Source organism: Boleophthalmus pectinirostris, unplaced genomic scaffold, assembly GCF_026225935.1.
Source record: "Boleophthalmus pectinirostris isolate CB_2022bp ecotype Guang Dong unplaced genomic scaffold, ASM2622593v1 HiC_scaffold_22, whole genome shotgun sequence".
Taxonomy (NCBI): Eukaryota; Metazoa; Chordata; class Actinopteri; order Gobiiformes; family Gobiidae; genus Boleophthalmus; species Boleophthalmus pectinirostris.
Window position 1 is genome coordinate 14,162,293 of NW_026571190.1, and position 22,244 is coordinate 14,184,536.

At 38.3% G+C, this 22,244-nt stretch overlaps 2 protein-coding genes and 1 long non-coding RNA gene across 5 annotated transcripts in view; all 3 read right to left on the reverse strand.

Moving 5' to 3' along the window:
• The window catches only part of LOC110164353 (uncharacterized), an 84,605-nt gene extending 71,538 nt beyond the window's left edge, over positions 1–13,067 (reverse strand). The window contains exons 1-3 of one of the 3 annotated variants that reach the window (XM_055158256.1): positions 12,777–13,054; positions 11,251–11,550; positions 9,783–10,070 (exon numbers count right to left, since the gene is read on the reverse strand). In XM_055158256.1, coding sequence (XP_055014231.1) covers positions 9,783–10,070; positions 11,251–11,550; positions 12,777–12,813 — 625 coding nt within the window. In that variant the 5' untranslated portion in view covers positions 12,814–13,054. Of the gene's footprint in view, positions 1–9,782; positions 10,071–11,250; positions 11,551–12,776 lie in introns of all 3 variants that reach the window. The other 2 variants (XM_055158255.1, XM_055158254.1) reach the window with 2 other exon arrangements.
• Positions 1,464–9,569, reverse strand: LOC110159898 (uncharacterized). The gene is made up of 2 exons (XR_008632835.1): positions 3,576–9,569; positions 1,464–2,425 (listed from the first exon to the last, which is right to left on the reverse strand). It is a non-coding gene; the product is annotated as an uncharacterized LOC110159898 (long non-coding RNA).
• A 4,370-nt stretch (positions 13,068–17,437) lies between the features above and the next one.
• Positions 17,438–20,134, reverse strand: LOC129410377 (uncharacterized). The gene is made up of 4 exons (XM_055158439.1): positions 20,061–20,134; positions 19,173–19,457; positions 17,892–18,137; positions 17,438–17,565 (listed from the first exon to the last, which is right to left on the reverse strand). Exons 1-4 carry the CDS (start codon positions 20,095–20,097, stop codon positions 17,438–17,440), a joined length of 696 nt encoding a protein of 231 aa, XP_055014414.1. The 5' UTR covers positions 20,098–20,134.
• Between the last annotated feature and the right edge of the window lie 2,110 nt (positions 20,135–22,244).

Sequence of the window (22,244 nt, forward strand, 5' to 3'; positions counted from 1 at the left end):
CTGTCAAATGGACTGAAGGTTTTGATCAAAGACGATTTGCAGCTCATCCAAGCAACTTCTTCAGTTCTTGTCAAATTACTGATGGACACTGCCTTATATCTGTCTGAGAGGAGGAGCTAACTACTCTGAAACTAACACACCTATTTACAGTTTCTGTTTGTTTGCTAGGTTTATTGAACTACACTCAGTGTGAACTGTGCCTCAGTCATATTCAGAGTGTCTTTCCTAACAAAAATAGCCTGTTCAATTCCCCTCTCAAATTCTTTTCTCTGGCTAAGATCTGAACCCCACTATCCTCAAAGGAGTGATTAGAGGCTTTGAGATGGAGATGTAAGGCAGACTGGGGTCCAGTGTTGGTATATCCTCTTATGAAGTGGCTGTTAACAAACAGAAACTAAACAAGTACTGTAGGTGTGTTAGTTTCAGAGCTGTGAAACGTCTTTGATGAAACACTTTTGTCCATTTGGCAGAATTGAATTTCTCTTTGCTATTAGAAGTAGTTTCATTGCAATAATACCTGTGGCAGCAGTATTTTCAGTAGTAGAAGTAACAACAGTTGGAGTAAAAGTTAAATCATAATCCAATAGTCTTTCCAAACATTTCATACAGGCACTGACAAGGTAGTAGGTGTAGTAGTAGTAGCAGTAGTAGTAGCCTAGTTGCAGTAGCCACAGTGTTAGAGAATTTTGTGTTATAAGTGATTTAAAGTATTAATCATGGTACAATATAAGATTATCAACATTGCTTTGTGTTGTGTTCAAGCTATATCAGGTGATATGGATGATGTGTCGGCTGGCTCATTAAAGATAATGTACCGGGAGAAACAAATAGTAATGGTAAACATCAGGAGGTTAACACAGAACTCTGGGGAACTGTTAGAGGCTATCTACCACCTGGAATGTGAAACCTGTGTATAATGGGGGGCTGTGTCAGTGGAAGCTTGTCAGTCATGAGATAACATGTGAACAATAGGTACTGTATTCAAAGTAACCTACTGTATGATAATTGTGTGCTCTACAATAAAAGGACGTTGGAGAGAAGAGAGCTTCAGTTAGGATGAGACAGGCAGCTCTCTCCTACTCCTTGCGCAAGTAAAACGAACCACTGTGTCCCTGGCGTGTTCTTTAATATTTGAGGTCGGGGTAAATTCCCTGACATAAGTATTGAAATTGCAGTTAGAAAAGTATATATAAAATATAAAATGCCAGAAATAAATTGAAATTGACTACTATTTGTAGCAGACCTAAACTAGATAACATCTAGTGGTGAAGTGTAAAGGTATGTTCAGACTGTGGTGTCATAAAACGCCCTGGACGCCTCTATTTGGATGCCTTTGCATTTGAGTTTAGATGCCCGCGATGCACATCTTGGATGCCGTGAACGAAAATCCAGGGTGTCTGTTACCCTAGAAACTGGAATTTCTCAGTCTTTTCGCTGAACAATAACAGACCAGTCTGAGAAAGTATCTTTTGTGTATTTATTACATAAAACCATCAGCGGAGGTGATCAGCTCTGCGGCTGTGGTATGTATATATTTATTAGTAGTATAATGATACAGGTTTAGTTCTGCTTTAGTCCTGGTCCAGTCCTGGTTTAGTCCTGGTTTAGACCTGGTTCAGTCCTGGTTCAGTCCTGGTCTGGTCCTGGTGTAGTGCTCGTGTAGTCCTGGCAATTGACTCGGCAGTTGCGGCGGGCATATATTTATACTCCGCTAATATTTGTGGCTCCCAGTTCCGGTTCCCATGTCTTTCTCTTTTTTCTTCTAACGTCTCTAGATAGTCGACCCTGATTGGCTGACGTGGGGCGTCTGACTCCAAAAGTTCAGCATTTTCACCTTATGATGCCGACGCCCTGGACTCACGTCCAGAGTGTTGACACCTGAATGCAGACGACGCACCACGTCAACACAAGATCCACACCTCGCTGACGCCTGAAGATGTGCCACAAAAATGCAGGACGCCCTAGACTCGCATCCATATAGACTCTGCATTTAAACTGGACGCCTTGATGCCCCGGTCTGAACTGGCCTTAAGAATAAAATGGTGTGGGTTGGCCAATCTAATTACACATGTTAGCTTTAAACAAACTACATCTATGCAAATCCACAGTAATTGAAGTAATATTTGGACACCTCCCCTTAGAATCATATAAATCAGATGACATTAAGACTGATAATGATTTCTGGGTGGAAGTCAAGACATCTACGGCAGTCAAAACACTTTTCTAAGAAGACACAGAAATGACTGAATCTAATTGGGAAATGCCCACATACACTTTGATTTCCCTGGAATCAGATGTACTCTCATGTGATTTCCTGTTCGCAGTTGGAGTAAGTGGGAGTCATCCTGGTAAGAGTTACTTGGTAATACACTGTGGTTAGATTTGAATGGGCTGATAGTCCTGATGGAGGAGATGAGTTGCTACCCTGTAAAAAAAAAACAACCCAAAAAACAAAGAGACAATTAGGTTTAGGAACAATACCATACTAAATAATTCAATACATTCATTCAATATATCCATATATACATGGTCCAATGCAGGTTTAACCATATTACAAGCATGACATAGCTCCCCTTATCATTTTCTTTATTACAATTTATAGATAATAGATAAATTGACAGTTGCCAACAAGTACAAAATGTTTATAGATAGTTGTTATACAGTTTGAAAAGTCTATTTTAACATTGTGGTTCATAGTGCTTTCACTTCCTGCACTTACACAGCTTCGTTGTTTCCTTTACTCGCACAAAACTTTGCATGAGCGTCCAGTAGGGATAGCAACGTCTGTTGCTGTTGTCCATTTGTTTAGCTATTTATAGGTGTAGTTTCTTGTTAGGTAATGTAGCATGCAGCATTAACCCTTATAAGTGCTTGCTCAATATAAAAACAAGTACAAACAGGACCCAGAAATACGAAAACCACTGACACCACATTGGCCAGCAGATTTCACACCTCCAATTTCTACAGCCGATAGTTTGGCAAGCATCAATCTAGCTACACTACCTTAAGTGGGTCTGAATACAGATGTGGTGTAGATTTGTAAATAAAGAACAGTACATTCAACTTTGTGCATTCAAACTAATTTCAGCTTGGCTTAGACCTGCTGTAGACAGTTTTGGTCCTGTTCTAGAGCTTATTCAGTTCTAATCTTGTCCCAGTTTTAATGTGAGTTTGTGCCAATGTAAACATAACCTTCAGACAGTTCTATACTTAGCCATTCTATAGCTTGAATATGTGACAGAATGGGTATTTTAATTATTTACAAAATACCCTCTATGTCAGTGCTCCACAATACTCCTGTGAAGCACTGACATAGAGTAATCAGTGCTCATTAGTAGTGGTCATTAGCCAAAAACAGGGGCTTATTTTTAGCATTTCCTTGTGTTGTACTAATCTCCTGTTTGTATGTATTAGGCCCCCCTCTTTATTTAACACAGATGTTCATGTGCATTGTAAACAAATAAATAAATCTAACTACCTAACAAAATAAAGCTATAAAAAATACTAGTAATAATGATAGATAATAATAAACGATGCATAGAATCATTAACCTTAAAGTGTGCCATTGAACCAACCTGAATATCATTGGCATTGTCTCTTTTGCAGTGGTTAATTTGAGCGTATATGACTGAATCTGTGAAAATAGAAAGTTGGTTAGTGCATTAGTAGGTTAGTAGCTAGAGGAAATACAGTATGTTATACATGCTGTTATTGATGTTATTGAAACATTCACACAGGCATGAGTCAAATAACATGGGCAGAATGACAGAGATACTAACTTGGTCATAAACATGTTAGACTGAGTAATAAAGCAACTTGTATTCATTTCTATAGACAGGAACCACACCAACAGTAAGAGAGACTGGAAATGACTCAACTATTTACTGATGAGCAGAAAAATGACAGAGTTTAGGTCCCCACTGATAAAATATCCATCCAACAGAGAGATGTTAAAGGTGTTTGCAGCAGTTCAAAATGATTCTTCAGTTTCCTAACACATTCCGGGCATCCTAATTATTTACCACTATTAGTTTATAAGTACATTTCACAACTTTCAGAGACGAGAGTGGAGTTTTGACATCACTGTAAAGCTAAGAAGCATGCTAATAGTGCACTTCAGACTATTAAACACTCCATAATTAAAATGCAAATAGCACACTGGTCTCATTTTGACCGTAAACCTGCTTTAACAGTATTATGCGTACTGAGGTATAGAACTGCAAACAATTAATAAGAGTAATTGTAACTAATGACTATTAAAATAAAATCATAATCAAACCCAGGACCGCTACTGTCACCTCAAGTACTCTGAAACACAAAGATCTCTAAAGGGCTGGGACCAACTACGTCACCAATACCACTGAGGTGTGAAAAAGCACAGAGTAAATGTTTCCCTTGGGATCAATAAAGTAAGTAATAAGTAACAAAGTCTAATTTCCTCAGGCTTCTGTATCACTATATCATCATTTTTGTATATTTAACTATATCTGAGAAAGCTGTTCTTGCTCTTTAAGGGTGGCAGTTTATTTTGTGTTATTTTGTCAACAGTCTCTATTTTTTGTGTCAACTAAAAACATGTTTGCAGTAAGGTTGAATATTTGTGGTGGGTCAACATTATTCAAATAAGGCTGGGCGATATTCAAAAGAATTAAATAGTATTACACTTCTATGGGGCATTACTTGACACACATGACATATTTAGATCACCATGTTACATCTGTGTTTGAGGAGGGAATATTGTAGAAAGTTCCAAATTGTGGACTTTGCATAATACTCCCTCTTTAATATAACTCATATCAAAATTTCCTGTAGCTTGATCACAGTTCCCTTAATATCTCACCATTGGATTTTTATTGCCATATTGTAGCCCTATAACTGAATGCATCACAGAAAAAGCTGTAGGCTGATTCTCATTTACATGTAAATTCTCTTTTACATGCAACAAAAGCAGCATTTTTAACCCAACACGTATGACAGTGAGTCTGACAGTTTTACATAAATGCTAGTAAGAACAGGGCAGCACATGGAGATAGGGAGTATGTAAAAAAGTGCATTTTATGAGCACCCAAGCTTCAAATGCAGGACAATACAGAAGACTCAAACATACATGAATTAATCAAAATGCAACTTTGAGTAAACTAATGATGATAGAACATTGTTAGAATTAGTGCTGTTATGCGATAAAAAAAATTTAGAGATTAATTAATTATGATCTGTAATTAATTAATCTAATTAATCTCTTTTTAATCTCACCTAAAAATTGCTGAGAAAAGCCTTCAATTTGAGGTATTTTCATTTAAATTCATTATTACATTATTGTGGCAGATCAAAAGACTGATATAGAACAAAAAAAGTGACTTTATGAAGTAATTTATTGTTTAACAAATCTCTCCAAATTGGCTGTTGAGCCCAAGTCTCCATGAATAAGAAACTGTTTGCTGTAAAGTAGCAAAGACGAGGAAATCTGAACATAACTTTTGTCTACTTAAAGACAATAAAAAGTCCAGTCTTTCCTTAACCATATTAAAAATATTACTGATAGAGAAATGTTTTATATATGAAATCACTGGTTTTAGTCCTTGTTTTAGTCCTGGTTTAGACCTGCTTTAGTCCTACTTTAGTCCTAGTTTAGTCCTGGAATGGATTAATCCTGGTTTTAGTCCTGGTGTTTGTTCTGGTTTAGTCCTGGTTTAGACCTGGTGTTAGTTCTGGTTTTAGTTCTGGTTTAGTCCTGGTTTAGTCCTGGTTAAGACCAGGTTTAGTCCTGGACTGGGTTAGTCCCGGTTTTAGTCTTGGTGTTAGTTCTGGTTTAGAGGCGCACAAGAGGAAGCGCGGTTTACGCAGCGTACGCCAGAAAACGTACGCGGCGCACGTGAGGACAGCGGTGTCCGTGCAGTAACTACGGAAGGAAACGTGGTTCGCGTGTTCTCAGCTTAATGACGATGATGAAGGTGTGTGTTTGTGTTTGTGTTTGTGTGTGTTTGTGTTTGTGTGTGTTTGTGTGTGTTTGTGTGCATGTCCCCTCATGTGGCAGGTCACTATAGGACAGTAGTGCAGACATCATGAGCCTATGCAGCCTATTTCACCAGTGAAATTGAAGTTGTAGGTGATTTTATATTTGTTATTTTCTTTTATATTTCACGTCGGGAGAATAATTTCCAAGACACGAATGCGTTTTTACCTGTGCACTGCTGACTCTGTTCTACTGGCTCTTCGACCTCGTCCACTGTGTGACTGACGCCGCCAACGTTAACATGACGTTTACATCGCTCTTACTGCGCGCGTTCTGTGTAGGTTTCCGGCAATGAGTGGAATTACAGAAATAAAAAAAATTATAAATGTGTTTTTGTGTGTATGTGTGTTGTTGTCCCAACAACACATAAAAACAGATTTTATAATAAAGCAACTCGCATACAGAAACAGTAAAGTTAGAGATTAAAAATGAGATTAACACGATAAAAAAACATAACGCGCTAAATATGACTATAATTAATTAATCGCAATTAACGCGATAATTTGACCCCTAGTTAGAATATGGGTAAAACTCATAAAAGTTAAGAGACAGGTTATCAAACACTTTAAAAGCGCAATACCACCGACACTTGACCCATACCAATTTGCATATTGACAGAACCGTTCTACCGAGGATGCCGTTGCCATTGTGCTCCACTCACTACTGGAACACCTATGCGAGGCTCCTTTGTTGATTTTAGCCTTTAATACGATCTGGCCATTCAAACTTCGAGCCAAGCTACACCATCTTGGACTGAAAACATTGTGGACTTCTTGACTGGTCGAACACAGAGGGTTAGAGTGGACAAGCACACTTCCTCCACCCTTCACTGGGGATACGTGCTCAGCCCTCTGCTCTATACTCTGTTCACCCATGATTGCTCTGCCTCTTTTCCTTCCAAATTCATTGTTGCCAACGACACCATAGTGCTCGGACTCATTAACAGCAACAGTGGGACGAATTACAGGACTGAGGTGTAACATCTATATATATACCACCTGCTGTCAGAAGAGAGTGCGTAACATCCTGCGTGACCAACACCATCCTGCCCACCACCTGTTCCACCTTTTGCCCTCAAGAGGAAGGTACAGGTCCATATGTGCCAGAATATCTAGACTGGCCCACAGTCTGTACCCTCAGGCAGTGAGGCTGCTGAACAGTGCCCTGCCCCATTCTCTCCTCTCCTATGGTGAGTAAACCATATCCATCCTGTACAATAACTGTGAACTTTTGCATTGCTGCAACAGGACATTTAAAAAAAACATCTGACTGGATGCTCCCCTGTCCTTGATGTCCCAGTTCTTTTGGTTCTTTTGTTGTGATCTGTTGATATGCCCCTTTGCTGCAGCACTGATATATTACTACTACTGTATGCTAATGTTTACATAGTGGGTGTAATGTTTACGTGGTGGTTGTCATGGGGGGTGCTTTACACTATTATGCACTTTTAAAATACTATGCAGTCTGTATGATGCTTTAACATAATTTTGTTATTTTAGATGACAATGACAATAAAGGAATTTACTTTAATTGAATTTAAGTTTATTTTATGTAATAATTTTCCTTGAATCTGAATTTGCCTTCGTACTTTATTAACATTACAGTAGAGAAGGGGAATCAAACCATAAACTCGCAACAATTTAACTGTTCGCCCACCAGAGCCACTAAAACCTTCTCATGGAAAGTCCCTCTAAGACCCAGCAACAAAGGAGTGTTATCTATTCATAGCAGCGCCCTTATTCTCCGTTTACATACAACACAATGAACGCATGAAATCCCCAGACTACTGCTGCCCATGTTACAATGAGCAGGTGCCAGGTATCTGGGTAGCATAATGGAAAAAGAAAAGTTAAATTCAGGTAAATAATGCTGTTTAGCTATTTAACAGGAGTTATTTGTACTACTAAATGTAGAATAACTCCACCTATGCAGTCTCTTCCTGTTATCTGACTCCCTTTCATCTAGTCCTTCTACTTGTTTAGTCTTTTACATAATCATGGGTCAGACTAATATTCAAAGTAGGCATGTTTATGTGTGTGTTTAAGAAATAGACAGCAAGGTGATAAAGATAAAAAAAGCAACTGCATTTGCCTTCACTCACCTTCATGGACAAAGCCAAAAGGCATGATGGGAAAAGCAGTGCTGTCAAACACATGCACTGACAACAGACTGACACACAGACACAGACGCTTAAAATCAGACAAAAATTACCCATGGTGTTATATGATACAGAGAACATGAAAATTAAAGAATATTGATGAACTTAAAGTCATATTCACCACAAATCAAGTGTGTGTAAACTATAGCTCACTATAGTGAGCTCTGGATTCTATGCTTTGGTGATGAGTGTTTCAGTTTGTGGTGTGTGGGGAGACAGGAGAATGCATTCACTGTCACTGGAACACTGTGTGATCTGAGGCTATCTTGCTATTCTCATGCTCATGGAGTGCCCAAGCTAATTTGAGTCTTTCCTCCCTCCTTTGGCTGCATCCAACTGCTCCCACCGACAATACAGGTGAGGATTAAACAAACCTAAAGTCTTCAGGGCCACCTTACAAACCTTGTCTCTGGGGTTGTGATATTAAATCTCATATTAATTTGCAGTACTTTCTTATGAGTAAAATAAACAACCAGCATGCAACTTTCCGCTAACATCACAACATTCCCGTCCAGGCAATCTTTATAGTGAACAACGAAATGACTATGCTTAAAATGCTTATGACAAGGTTTCATGTTAACAATTATTGCTTGGTTTGATGGGATAGTGCCTCTTGTAAATATTTATCATAATTTTATATCAGTTACGTCTCCAAAAAAATAATGGAGAGTAAAAGTATTTTAATACAGAAGTTTGCCCTCTATGTATGTCACATCTTCTGCCCGTGTAGAGTAAGAGTAAAAATAATAAACTTCACCAAAGTAGAAAAAAGATTTTGATCTTTTAAAAATAAAATCTTAAATATAACTATGTTTTAGTGAAATAAGTAGTCTAACATGTCATAAGCAGTTTAATTTCCAGGTGGTGTGCTTTGATAATAAAAGATACACACAAGTAAAATTACATAGACAAGAAGATATGGAGACAAAAATGTAGTTGTGATTTTAGTCCTTTGGTAATTTGCTGTTTTTAGTGATGCTGTAATCGGCTTCTTTGTTTAACTCAGCTTTATGCGCAAACAACACTTTTACTCATTGATTCCTCCTATTGATCAGCTTCTATGGTTCTGAGTGATTGACAGGTTTATTAGCCAATCACACTGAAGTTTGAACTCTCAGAAGCAGCAGATGACTCAACAAACCTTGTGATCTGGTTCTGCATGTTTCCCACCACTGACATCTCATATAACCAAGACAAAAGACATTGGTCGCTGTATTTGAGGATATTTTTTAACGTGGTTAAGTTTCCTGTCACGCTTTTGTCCAGGAACAGAAACCTCTCTGACCACAGTCTCATGTAAAACGTGCATCTGTCCTACATGTAGTTTGACACGATCTGAAATGAGCATTCTCACACGCTCTCTTCACTTTAGTCTTTAGTCAAATGTAAAAGTAAATTAGAAATACCTGCCTTATATTTGTGATGATGTTGATCCCTTTTGAGTGCACTTCTTCTTGATAACAACGATCACAAAACACAGGATGATGAGTGCAGTAAGGACAATGGGAATGATGATAATGACAGCAGCTAGCAAAACAAGACAAAAGAAAGAGGCAACATTATTTATAAGCAATTACGGTTTTGTTTTGTGTTTAATATTTAAAATCTTACAATTACCCTCATCCTCATTTGATTGTGACTCCACAAATTGACATTTTTTGGTGATATTAACTATAACATTCTTCTCATCAGCGAGGTTTTGAGCCACACATTTGTGCTCTGAGGTGTTATCCTGCAGTTGCACAGTGAGGAGCAGCACTGCAGAGCTGCTGCTGTCCACACGCTGCTCTCCTCTGAACCAGCTCAGTGTGGTCTGCTCTGTGAGATTCACTGAACACTGAAGAGTGCAGCTGTCAGCGCTCACGTTCACACGGGACACAACTGGGAGTGGCAATGGCTCTGAAAATGTAAAAGAATTAATAATTTAAAGATGCAATAAACAACATTCATTTAGAGGTGGATGTTTTCATTGAAATTGGCCTTTTGGGTTTGCCCGATCAGCCAAGAATACATGCTACCCCAAAGACATTATTATTATTATTATTATTATGTTCTGTAACTGTCTCTAAATTCCACAGTTGACAGGTGGATTAACCATTTAGAGAAATGCATTGATCATTAGTATCATAATTATCATGGTATGTAAAAAAGATTGAAATAACACAGAGGACTGAGAAACACCAGTGATTCTGCTGGATCAACTAGCGCAGCACTAAACACTATTAATCAAAAGTAAAAAATGTTGTCTAGTTTATTTGAATGACATAAGGATGTTTGAGAGGAAATTATATCTACATTTCAAGGCTGTGACTGAACCATTTTGGACCCTCTTTATGTCAAACAGGAAACTGGCTCTACATGCTTCAAATTCATAGGCTTCACCCAAAACATTCAAAATTATACAAAAAAACTTGACTTAAAAGACCAGGTCATGGTGATAATTGAATATAAAACAACATAGTGTCACTTAGTAAAACCTCAACATAAATATTTACTTAGCAAAAGAAAGATTAAATTCTGTCAACTGGGCAAAACATTTTAGTGAAGATGTTTTGCAGCACATCCAAGCAGCTTCTTCAGTTCTGATCAAATTGAATCTGACTCTTGCTGTGGATTCTACCTGGACGCCTGAGGGTTTACACAGACAAATATTTGCAGTTCAACCGGTCTACAGTTCTTAAGCCAATGTGTACATCCCTATAATGTGTACATCCCTGTTTGCTTGGATTTGGCTCATACAGAAATAATGAAAGTAAAACTGAGCCAAGGCAAAAACATTCTCATTTCCAATTCAAAGCATTGCAGACTCTGGGTTCATACAAGTCTTAACTGGTACAATCTAGATTATGGTCAGGTCTGAACCTATCAACTTCTGTAGAATTCACATGTAAATGACTTCATGAGATTTTCAGACGTGTTTTTGTTTCCAGCTATTGTCTTATTATCCGTTTGTCTACCAACAAATAAGCAGATGAACTTAGTGACTGCCATAATACAATTTGCTTCCGCACTCCATGGTGATTCAAAGAGGAGTTTCCTGCTGTAATAATAATTAAAATATGTTAAAATGTTTACTCACTATAAAGTTTGAGTTCATAATATTTAAGAAACACATTTCCTTTTTTAGAGTCGATGGTGTAAACTCCAGAATCACTTTTCTGTAGATCTGAGAGTGTGAAGCGTCCAGTGCTGCTGTTCCAGTGAAGTCTGTTTGTGTAAATGTCTTCTTCAATCTCAAAGACTCCATTGTAAACAGAAGCAATGGTCTTTGATCCATATAAAAAAAATCCTCTCTCCTTCACTGGGTCTGGAAATGTTATAGATGATCCCACAACAGCTGTTAGGTTAACTCTTACTTCTGCTTCACATTGGACCAACACTGTAATAAAAACACACACACTTGTTAGGTCATGTTATCAATCAAAGACAATAATACTAATAGTAATAACACCAAAATACTGCTATTACTATTGTTTACTACTATTATTATTACTGTTCTGTTACTTTAAGTGCAAAAGTACTGAATACAAACATTGGCTATGATGAGGTATTAGAGTAAAATATGCATGTGGTCCTCTCTCCATCAACTAGGCTTTTATTCAGGCTGTTTAACAGCTTATGTGTTTTTGCAGTGAATATCATTGGTATACATTTTGAATTATTAAGCAATTTGGGGAAAAGTAGGATTTTGCTCTAAATATCCAGCAAAAAGTACCTCAGAACATTAATTTAAAGTCCAAATGATGTAAAGAAAGTGAAAGTGCATGCATTAGAATATCTTATTGCAGCTGGTTCAAAAAAGTGATTTGAATGGGTTCCAATGGGAATACTTTTGTACAAAGTTCCCACAACGTGTTTGATTCAGTTAGCTCAAGATACACATTTATTGCTCCTAACCTTCCACATACACCAGGATTTAATAACCAGCAGTAAAATAAAATTAAATAATCCAGATTGCGTCATTAGGTGAGAGCTTGATTAAACAAATTAAAAACACTGAAAAAAGAAATAGCCTAAAAAAGGCTTTAACACACAGACCTTACCACTACCAAAAAATACTAGTGATAATTCAGTGCCAAAATTAAACCTGATAAACTTTTACATACATCAGATTCTTAAAATGAAACCAGTTTGCATCAAACATATAGAAGATATTTCACTTTTTGTGAGTTTTGGAATATGGAATGCATTGACTTCATGACAGAAAGTCAGACATTTAGGGGTTAAAAATATTTGAAAATACACATTTACAAAAGTAGATCATAAGGTGAGATGTTGGTTGAGCAAATATTTTTTATAGCCAAATGAATTTCAGATGTGGCCTACAAATATAATTTCCACAAAGTGAGTTTTTTAAGGTGTGTCTGAGGGTTCAGTGATGTCCTAGCTGGAATTTCTACGATGGAATAGCCGTTTGTATAAGATAAAGAAATGCTTAGAGCCATGAATGTTGATTTCAACAAAGCCTCACATCTACGCACTCACGCTAGGCTTAAAGTGAAGACAGATATTACAAAAGTGACTTATAAATGCGCTATAATCTCGTTTTATAGGCATGGGTTACATACATTTCGAAATCCAAGTGCGTAAATGGATATAACTCACCAAAAACTAACAGAACTGATGTCAAATATAAATCCATTTCAGGGCGGACAAAGACGACATGCTTCTCAGACCTCTCATCTGACTACGTACAGTCTGTGGGGATAACTACGCCCTGCCTGCTAGTCCATGTAGAAGATGTTGGGGAAGTACTAGACCTACATGTACACTGTTTAAATAAGACGTTTAACATCATATATTAAATTTCACACTGCACTTTATAATTTGTTGCATTTCCCACGTTTCCCCCAGAACAGTCTTATTTGGATGGAGTAAACTATAGCCTATAAAACATATAAAACAGGACTACGTCTCCCCCTTCGCAACTCGTCGTCAGTTTATCGCGTCTGTCCTGTTTCCTCAGACACGTAACCAAACCAACATGTACATCAGACGTGGAGACACTTTTATTTTGTCACTATTATCGGAACAGTTTCCATAACGGTATTACCACAGTCTAAAGTTTTAGGAAATGGGAATCGTCCTCATTTTTGTTTATTCCCCTTCCGTTCGCTCCTCCTTCCCTACTGCGTTCGTCATCCTCATGGATCTGTTGGTCATCCTATGGAAAGAGAAACTCGGGGAACGGGGCTGATGCGAGAAATATAGCAATCTGTTTTAATATTAAAACGCTAAGCCGGATATTGTGGATATCTATTTGAAATATGGTTTTGAGTGGAGTTTAGGTGTTCAGTGTTTTTGATGAACATTTGTCTGCTTCTCATCACCCAGTATGATCCTGCATCAAAGGTCAAAGTGGAGCGTGAAGCGTAAAGCGTCAGGCTGCAGTTTGCTCAGTGGAAGTGGTTTTATATTCGCATCATGAGCGGTGGAAAACACTTACTGCCCACATACAGAAAACAGAGTCAGGTTTCACTCACAACTTTCACATGCACATCACTTGAAATGAACCTTGTAGGCTACATGCAGTGTGAGTGTTACTGGTTACTGAATAATAATAACAAAACAAAACAAACAGAAAACTTAAGACTTAAAGGTTGTATAGAGGATTTTCCAAGGAACGAGAAATCCAGCGACTGTTTGTCCTTTTTCAAATGTTGCGCATGCGTGAAACCCCCCCCCACAGCTCCATACGTAGAAACGTCTCCTCCCGCCTCCTCGTTACGCCAGAAACAGGTTTGTTCACAGCCGGTGAGCTGCACATGACTTGTAAACAACTAACTACAGTGTTGGTTAGGCAAGGTGGAGAAGTGAGGAGCGGGGGGAGGGGGTGTGCGGACATTTCGTTCGCGGACGAGAAGTGAGGAGCGGGGAGAAGAGCGGAGCAGGGAGAGGAGAGAGGAGAGGGGCAGTGTTGTGCAAGTTCACACTTTTCATGAACTAGTTCAAAGTTCAGTTCACACTTGTTCAAAGTGAATAGTTCACGTTCATAGTTCACAATTTTAATTTTGAACTAGTTCAAAGTTCAGTTCATTTTATATTTAGATGAGATCTGTAAATGAAAGGCTGCATTTATTTTTCAAACTGACTTCTAGTTTACTTTACAAGATCCACTGTTGGACAAGTGACTTTAAAACTGTAATGTTTTATTTATGACTTGTTACTGTCATTTCAAAGTCATTTGTTACATTACAATATTACTGTATTTAAAATGTAAAACATTATATGACTATTGCAGCACTTTTAATTTACTCTCACCAAAAGAACTGTTAAGATGCTGAACTTTTGCGCCGTATATGGACTGAACCAGGACTAAACCAGGACTAAACCAGGTCTAAACCAGGTCTAAACCAGGTCTAAACCAGGTCTAAACCAGGACTAAACCAGAACTGAACCAGGACTGAACCAGATCTAAACCAGGACTAAACCAGGTCTATACCAGAACTGAACCAGGACTAAACCAGGTCTAAACCAGGTCTAAACCAGGACTAAACCAGGACTAAACCAGAACTGAACCAGGACTGAACCAGGTCTAAACCAGGAATAAACCAAGACTAAACCAGGACTGAACCAGAATTGAACCAGGTCTAAACCAGGACTGAACCAGGACTGAACCAGGTCTAAAACCAGGAATAACCAAGACTAAACCAGGACTTAACCAGAATTGAACCAGGTCTAAACCAGGTCTAAACCAGAACTGAACCAGGACTAAACCAGGACTAAACCAAGACTAAACCAGGACCAAACCAGGACTAATCCTGGACTAGAACTTGGAATCTAGGACCGCCCCTGAGAGAACCCCGAGTGCGCTCGGGCGTCAGCTGCGTTTTATCTCGGTGGAGCGCGGACTTCTGCGTCGGTCCTTTCGCTCAGGATCACGGTCTACGCGGGCGCACCTCCGGCGTTTCACCACTGCTGATATCGCGGTGATTTTAGCAAATTTGTATGAAGAAAAACGAAAAACCCACCATTTCAGTCCAGGTTAAAAAGCATTGTGACGCGCGTTACTGACATTTGTACCAAGTAAAATAATACGCGCGTGGAGCAGCACGTCCTGTGCCTGTAGAGCGTCAAAAAATAGGATCCATCCTATTTTTAGAGGCTCTACACGAGCGTAGGCGTCAAAATACACAAAGAGCATGTATCTGTTGTTGTATTTGTGTATTACCATCAGCACATTGTGCTCCCTGGCAGTTGTGTATCAAGTGAAAGAGCCCAGATCCACATAGACTGTTAATTAGTGCTTTGAAATTTACTTTTGAAATCCTTGCGTTTGCCGTGGTCAGCCTGTACAGAAGGTAAATACAAGCAGCTAAACGCGCCCAGTCAAGTTTGATTGACTTCTGATTGAGAGACACAAGAGCCCGTACGTTCCGTTAAAGCTGCCGGTGGAGTCGCCTTCGCGTTGACACGCGGCTGTGGTTTCGCGAGGTGAAGTGCGAGCAGATCGTCACTCGTCAGGTGAAAACAAATTCCGACGTTTAACTGAACCCCAACAGTGACGTACGTCGTTCATCACACAATAATTTGAACAAATTCACGTTCAAGTTCTTGATTTACAAAAGTGTTGCGTTCAGTTCAAAGTTCACTGAAAAATGAACGTGTTCAATGAACGCGTTCTTTTGAACGCGTTCATGCACAACACTGGAGAGGGGAGCGGTGCGCGGAGATTCCGTCCTGAAAAACGTTTGTCTAGCTCTTGGAAATAAAGTACGTTTTCAGAATAAGCAGAAGTGACCTGTCCAGGAGTAATTTGGCGACCAATGCGTCAGTCTTTAGACCCTGCGTCTGCTTCAGTCGCGCCATCGCTGGAATGAATCTATAAGAATCACCTTAGTTTGGCTTCGCTGCTTTTCCCCTTGTCTTCTTCTTTCAGCGACCTCAAAAACGGACTTTCTTTTGCGGCTAACTGCTCCTGGATTCTTGTCGCCATTGCAACAAACTTTGTGCTAACTGCGAGGAAGATATAGGTCAAAAAAAGCCGCTAAGAACTGTTGCGTTTGGTGGAGTAAACAGCGTCTGTGCGTCTTTGCGTGTGTGGACTGTGTGACAGGCGTACGTAAACCACGTAACCGGCGGCGCGCGCAGGCAAGTCAGTTACACTAGAAACGTAGGGAGATTGATTGACAGCCTGTCAGCTAACAGATAACGAGGCAGTGTCGTTATCTATTGGCAAATGTTTAGCCCCACCACGTCCAGAGTTGATGAATTTTTATTCTCTTTTTTTTGGTCATCATAATTACAAGGCTACTGCACCTCTATAATGCTATCATTGACAACTTGAAACAAAAAAAAAATCCTCCATACAACCTTTAAAGACTTAACAGGACTTAAAGGTGCTCATACGTTTTCTGAAGTGGCCCTACCTGCTTATTACATCAAGACGTTTCTGTTTTGTTTGGAATGTTCCACAATATGCAATTTAATATAGCATTTATTGTTCTTTTATAGCTTAAAATACTTAAACAAACAAAGAAAAAAAAAAAAAAAAAACACTAGGCAGGGTCACCTCTCCACAGATCTGACCTGTAACTTGGCCTAGTTGCATCATCTGCTTGTGACCATGGACCAGTTTGCAATATACCAGCCAAAGCAAAAACAGTAAAATTATCCAGTGAACCTTTAAATAGGAGTTGCAATAAACCAAGACATAATAAGACAGGTAAACTGGATTTAAATAGTCATAAATAGTTAAAAAGATTGTAGCGTCTGCTGATTTAATAAAAATGTTTCAGCAGCTCATTTCCAAGGATGTCAAAAGCAAAGCATAAATGAACGTGCCTCCTCTGAGCTATAGGTTCAGATCTATGATGTAAACAAAGTAATTTAGTTTATGGCAATACAGGTGCCTCTACCCAAACACAGGGAGTTCAGTTGCAGTTCAATTCTAAATTCTCTCTGTATAAAATAGACTGTGATAGATTATATATAGATATTGATAGATAGATAATAGATTACTTAATATTAAGTTTATCTCTTGGACAGAACAAGGCGATATTGAATAGCAAAGATGTGAGCATATTTGTTGGAATAATTCTAACTCTTTTTTTTTTTTTTTTTTTTTTTTACATTGTACCATCTCATCAGCTTCATCAGGGCAGGGTTCAGTTCTGACCACGATATACGATCAAATCACACTTCTGTTTATTTCTCAAAACTTAAACCAAATGTTATAATAAAATATGTATAATAAATCTTGTGAATAACTGTCTGTGTTAAAAATGTGTTGGCAGCCACCTCTCTTTTGTGTCTGTTTAATTTTGCTAATTTGGTTCACTTGTCTCAGTTGACCTTCTCTTTCTTTCAGCCCTCATGTGAAGCACTGCAGTGAAAATTGCCAGCCCAAGTCCAAAGACTGTCAGATGAATCAGGAGCACCCAACACTCTCGATCTGTGGACAGAACATAACATTTCAAACTTCAACAACTTCAACATTATACTATGCACAATGATCTGTAAGCAAATAATCTGTAAATGCAGGTCTATTCTTTTTATTAAAACTGGGTAAGAATATATAATTCAATATAACACCAAAAAAAAAAAAAAAAAAAAGTGAGATGCAGAAAATATAATAAAATTTCAAATGAACACTTTTGGGTGTGCTTTATGGGTTCTGGGGTTGAAACATAAAATGGCACCCTGTATTTACCACTAGGTTACTGCATATTTGTTCTCTGTATCGTACAAAAGCCAATGTTGTAAAAAAAAAAATCTTACAGCTTCTGCCAGTAGACTGTGTCTTGTGTGTGCAAACAGCGGGGTTTTGAGCCACACATTTGTGCTCTGAGGTGTTTTCCCACAGTTGGACAGTGAGTGGCAGCACTGAAGAGCTGCTGCTGTCCACACGCTGCTCTCCTCTGAACCAGCTCAGTGTGGTCTGCTCTGTGAGATTCACTGAACACTGAAGAGTGCAGCTGTCAGCGCTCATGTTCATACGGGACACTAGAGGAAGTGACAGTGGCTCTGGAAATACAAAAGACATACTATAAGTGCTCAATCTTTACTAATCTGAAAAGAGGGAAAAACAGGCCTTTACATCACTGCACTGACTAGTCACTAACCTCCATTACACTTCACTGGCCTAGTGTGAAATGGACAGCAGTTCTGTGTTCCTCCAACAAATCACAAATCACACTCATGCAAGTCTTACTCAAGGGCACAAGCACATTAAGAAAATATGGGAAATGATCAGTTGCCTATTCACTAATCTGATCTATGAAAAACAGTCTGACTAAAGTGTATTGTGGTTTGTTTCTGGTTTAGTCAGACATGCTCATTGTGCTACTTTGTTTTATTTTAATTAGTTGATTTGAACAGGGGCAATGCACATTAATAAACATTTCTGTAAATGTGCCGGTATTAACTATAACTGCAACTGTAGTCCCCAGTCCAGGAAAGGTGTAGTATCCCTGCAATCCACAAAAGACAACATTTACATTATATACATTAAAGATGTACTATGTAACTTCTAAAGTGGAGGGATGTTATTTCTTTGCTTGGAAAGTTCCACAGTAGAGCTTTAACCATTTGTTAAATTTGCTTACTATCTTAAAAATAACGTAAAACACATGAATTCTCAGCATGTACAGGCTTCCTTCTCTCTAGATCTGACCACTAACCTGTCTACATTGTGGTTACCAAGTTTATTTCCATACTGTGGGATAATCAGGGCAAAACAGTAATATCTCCATGGAGACAAGCAGGTGACAGACAGCCCACCTTTAAGGTTAGTAAAAGTTATATGATTTACAAAGCCACATAAACGCAGCTAAACACAGAATTCTGCAAAAACACAAAGACATAGACTTATACAGAACAAATAAATCACCAAAAATGACAAAGAACAAATGCACACTCACTTGTGTCAGGCAGCACAGAAGTGGCACAAAGAAATTACATTATAAACATTATAAGTAAATTGATAATGCCAGAGTAAACAGCACTCCGGCATTATGATTATTTATAAATACTTAAATACTTAATATAATGTATACTTACCATATACTTTCAATTCATAATATTTATAAAACACATTTCCTTTTTTAGAATCGATGGTGTAAACTCCAGAGTCACTTTTCAGTAGATCTGAGAGAGTGAAGCGTCCAGTGCTGCTGTTCCAGTGAAGTCTGTTTGTGTAAATGTCTTCTTCAATCTCAAAGACTTCATTGTAAACAGAAGCAAATGAAAAAAATCCTCTTTCCTTGACTGGGTCTGGAAATGTTATAGATGATCCCACAACAGCTGTTAGGTTAACTCTCACTTCAGAAAAACTCAAAGAGATCACTGCAAAGAGAAATGTGAGGGAAGAGAGGTTGGTGCAATGCTCAAATGTAATAATTAGGAGTCTAAATAATCGAACAATCATGACAAAAGGGCACATATTATACTATTTGATCGATATGTTATAATTCTGTTTCCTCATCACAAACATACAGTTTTGTTTTGGTTTATTCACACGTTTCACACACAAACCCTGCATATTCTCTTAAACAGAAAACACCCTCACTACAATCATTTGGATAATTTCAGCCCAGGAAGTGCCCATCTCATCTGAACAAAAGGTAAAAAGTAACTTTGAACTTGAAATAATAATATTAATAATAATATATAATATAATAATAATAATAACTGTGTTGTCATGCTGCACAATACTGATGACGCATGGTCATTATTTTTAGATGATGTTTTACATGACAATAAAATGATCTAGGCCTGAAGACAAACCAGAGGAGCTACAAGGCCAAGTTAAAGGTCACATCTGTGGAGAGGCAAGCTCACTCATCGTAAGAATACATGTTTGAAGACATTTTTATTATTATTATTTTTTATCAACAACAACATAACAAAATTAAGAAGATGAAAAATGATTGCAGTATTTGTACTTACCCGTGAGTAAGAGGACAGACTTGAGATGTAACTCCATGTTTAATCGTGTAGGTTTTGTCTCAAATAAAAAAACAGTGGACCCCTACACTGTGTGGTAGCCCCTAAAGCAACATCCACTTAGCCCTTTAGTACCGTCACCCTTCCTCTATGAAAGCTCATTTAGTTTCACATTGGACAGAAGCACTATTGTTTGAAACTATATTGATATTGCAACGATCTGAGCCTGTTGATAACTGATATGAATTATCAAGCAAATACCATAACAATTCTGAAACATTTCACAGCAAGTAAAGGCGGTAGCATACTCTTTGACAAATGATAAAGGACAGATCTAGTTAGTCTTGTTTGATCATCAATCAGGGGGGTATTCCATGAAGCGAGCTAAAGTGAAAGCCTGGTTTGTTTTGGGCAATTCAGTTTGAGTGATAAAGCACTTAACTATGAAAACACTAAACTCCAGATCCAGGTCTCTGCTCGAAAGTAAAGCTGCCATTGTCCCCTTCTAATAAAACACAGAGAAAATCAACAGGTGTTACTATGGCACAGTGGTTATCCTGTCTTCTCCTCATAGTAAGAAAGTTGTGGGTTAGACTCTGTCACGCCCCTCCCTGTCACCTGAGTCTCTGCTGTGTGTGGATGTGGGCGGAGTCTGCTGGGAGCACCTGCATCCCATCTGCATTCAAGCCTGCTTCATAGGCCCAGCTCTCCTGCCAGACTCTGCCAGATTGTTTTCGTCTACCTGATGGTGAGTTTCCTGTCGGCTCAGTTTTTGATTTTTCCCTCTTTCTGTATACTTACCTGCATTTTTGTACTCCTAGTTCCCGCCATTGAAGACTCCTGCATCCCGACTGCTGGCTCCTCATCTCTCCACCGCCTATCTTCCCTGGTTAATAAACCCTTGTTACTTTTGCATTTTGTCCTTGTTTTGAGTCCTTTTTTGGGTCCACTCCAGTGGCACGTAACAGACTCCTGACTTCAGACACTATAACACTTTTCCTATATGTTTAATAATCAGTAAGCAGCCTGGTTGTTAATATGACAATAAGGACTATACTGGAAGAAACAAACAAACACAAAATACTCAAGTAAAAGTATCACATGAAAAAATCTACTCAGGTAAAAGTATTAAAGTACCTGTTTAAAATCACACAGATTTTCAGATCTAATAAAGCTTCAAATATAGTGATTTTGATAAAGATTTGTGCTGAATTTTGTTCAACAGAAAAAACTAAATCGATCTTTTTTTTCCTGTGTTTTTATTTGTATATTTAGTTTTTATCAGACTGTGAATGTGTTAAAAATAAGCTCTCAGTCATTTCAACAGGCCTCAAACTATCATAAAAATTAATTAGCTTTTCAGTCAAAAATGTAGTGGAGTGGAAAGTACATACCTGATTCATCAGCTGGTTTAAATTTGTGGAATCAGTCTGACAGCGCAGTATCAGGATTCGTTTGCTCGACGGTAGGTGGGTACTCATTTTATTTAATCAGTTGCTGCTATTTGGTCATGACATATGTAATGCGCTGCTAACAGGGCTAACTGGTATATTAAGCTTTTCCAAAATCCCGTAGGAAGAAGGGCAATAACGTCTTTCCCCCGATAAAATTCACCAAACATTCTCTTTGTTCCGGCCTCAATCTCGGGAATTGTTGCTAATACGGAATGAATGGCTCTTTGCTGCTTGGCTGGTGCCAGAACTTGGGTTCTTGCAAATCATTTAGTGTATTCTGATTCCTGACCTAGTCGCTGGAGAGAAATGAAATTGGGCGGAGGCACTAGGTGGTGCCAGCCTGGATAGAAAGTACAGATGCCTTCTCTGAAATGTTGTGAAGAAAAAGTAAAAAGTATCCATTTTAAAATATTTTTAAGTAAAGTACAGATACCTAACATTTTTACTTGAATATAGTACTTTACAATTTTTACTTCATTTACCTTCCACCACTGTGTAATTTTGAAATAATATCACATTATTTTAGGATAGTATCAGGTTAAAAGTGATACTGCCAATTTGATATAGTACACCATTAGCAGTGTTATACTTCATTACTTTGTACAGTCCCCTATGTATTTAGTCAAAACACTGGAGGAATTGTCATGGGCACGTTGCTAGTGTAGCTCTTGAACACGAAACATCAGCTGTTGAAATCACAGTAGTCAGTAATTATTATATTACACAAGCTGCA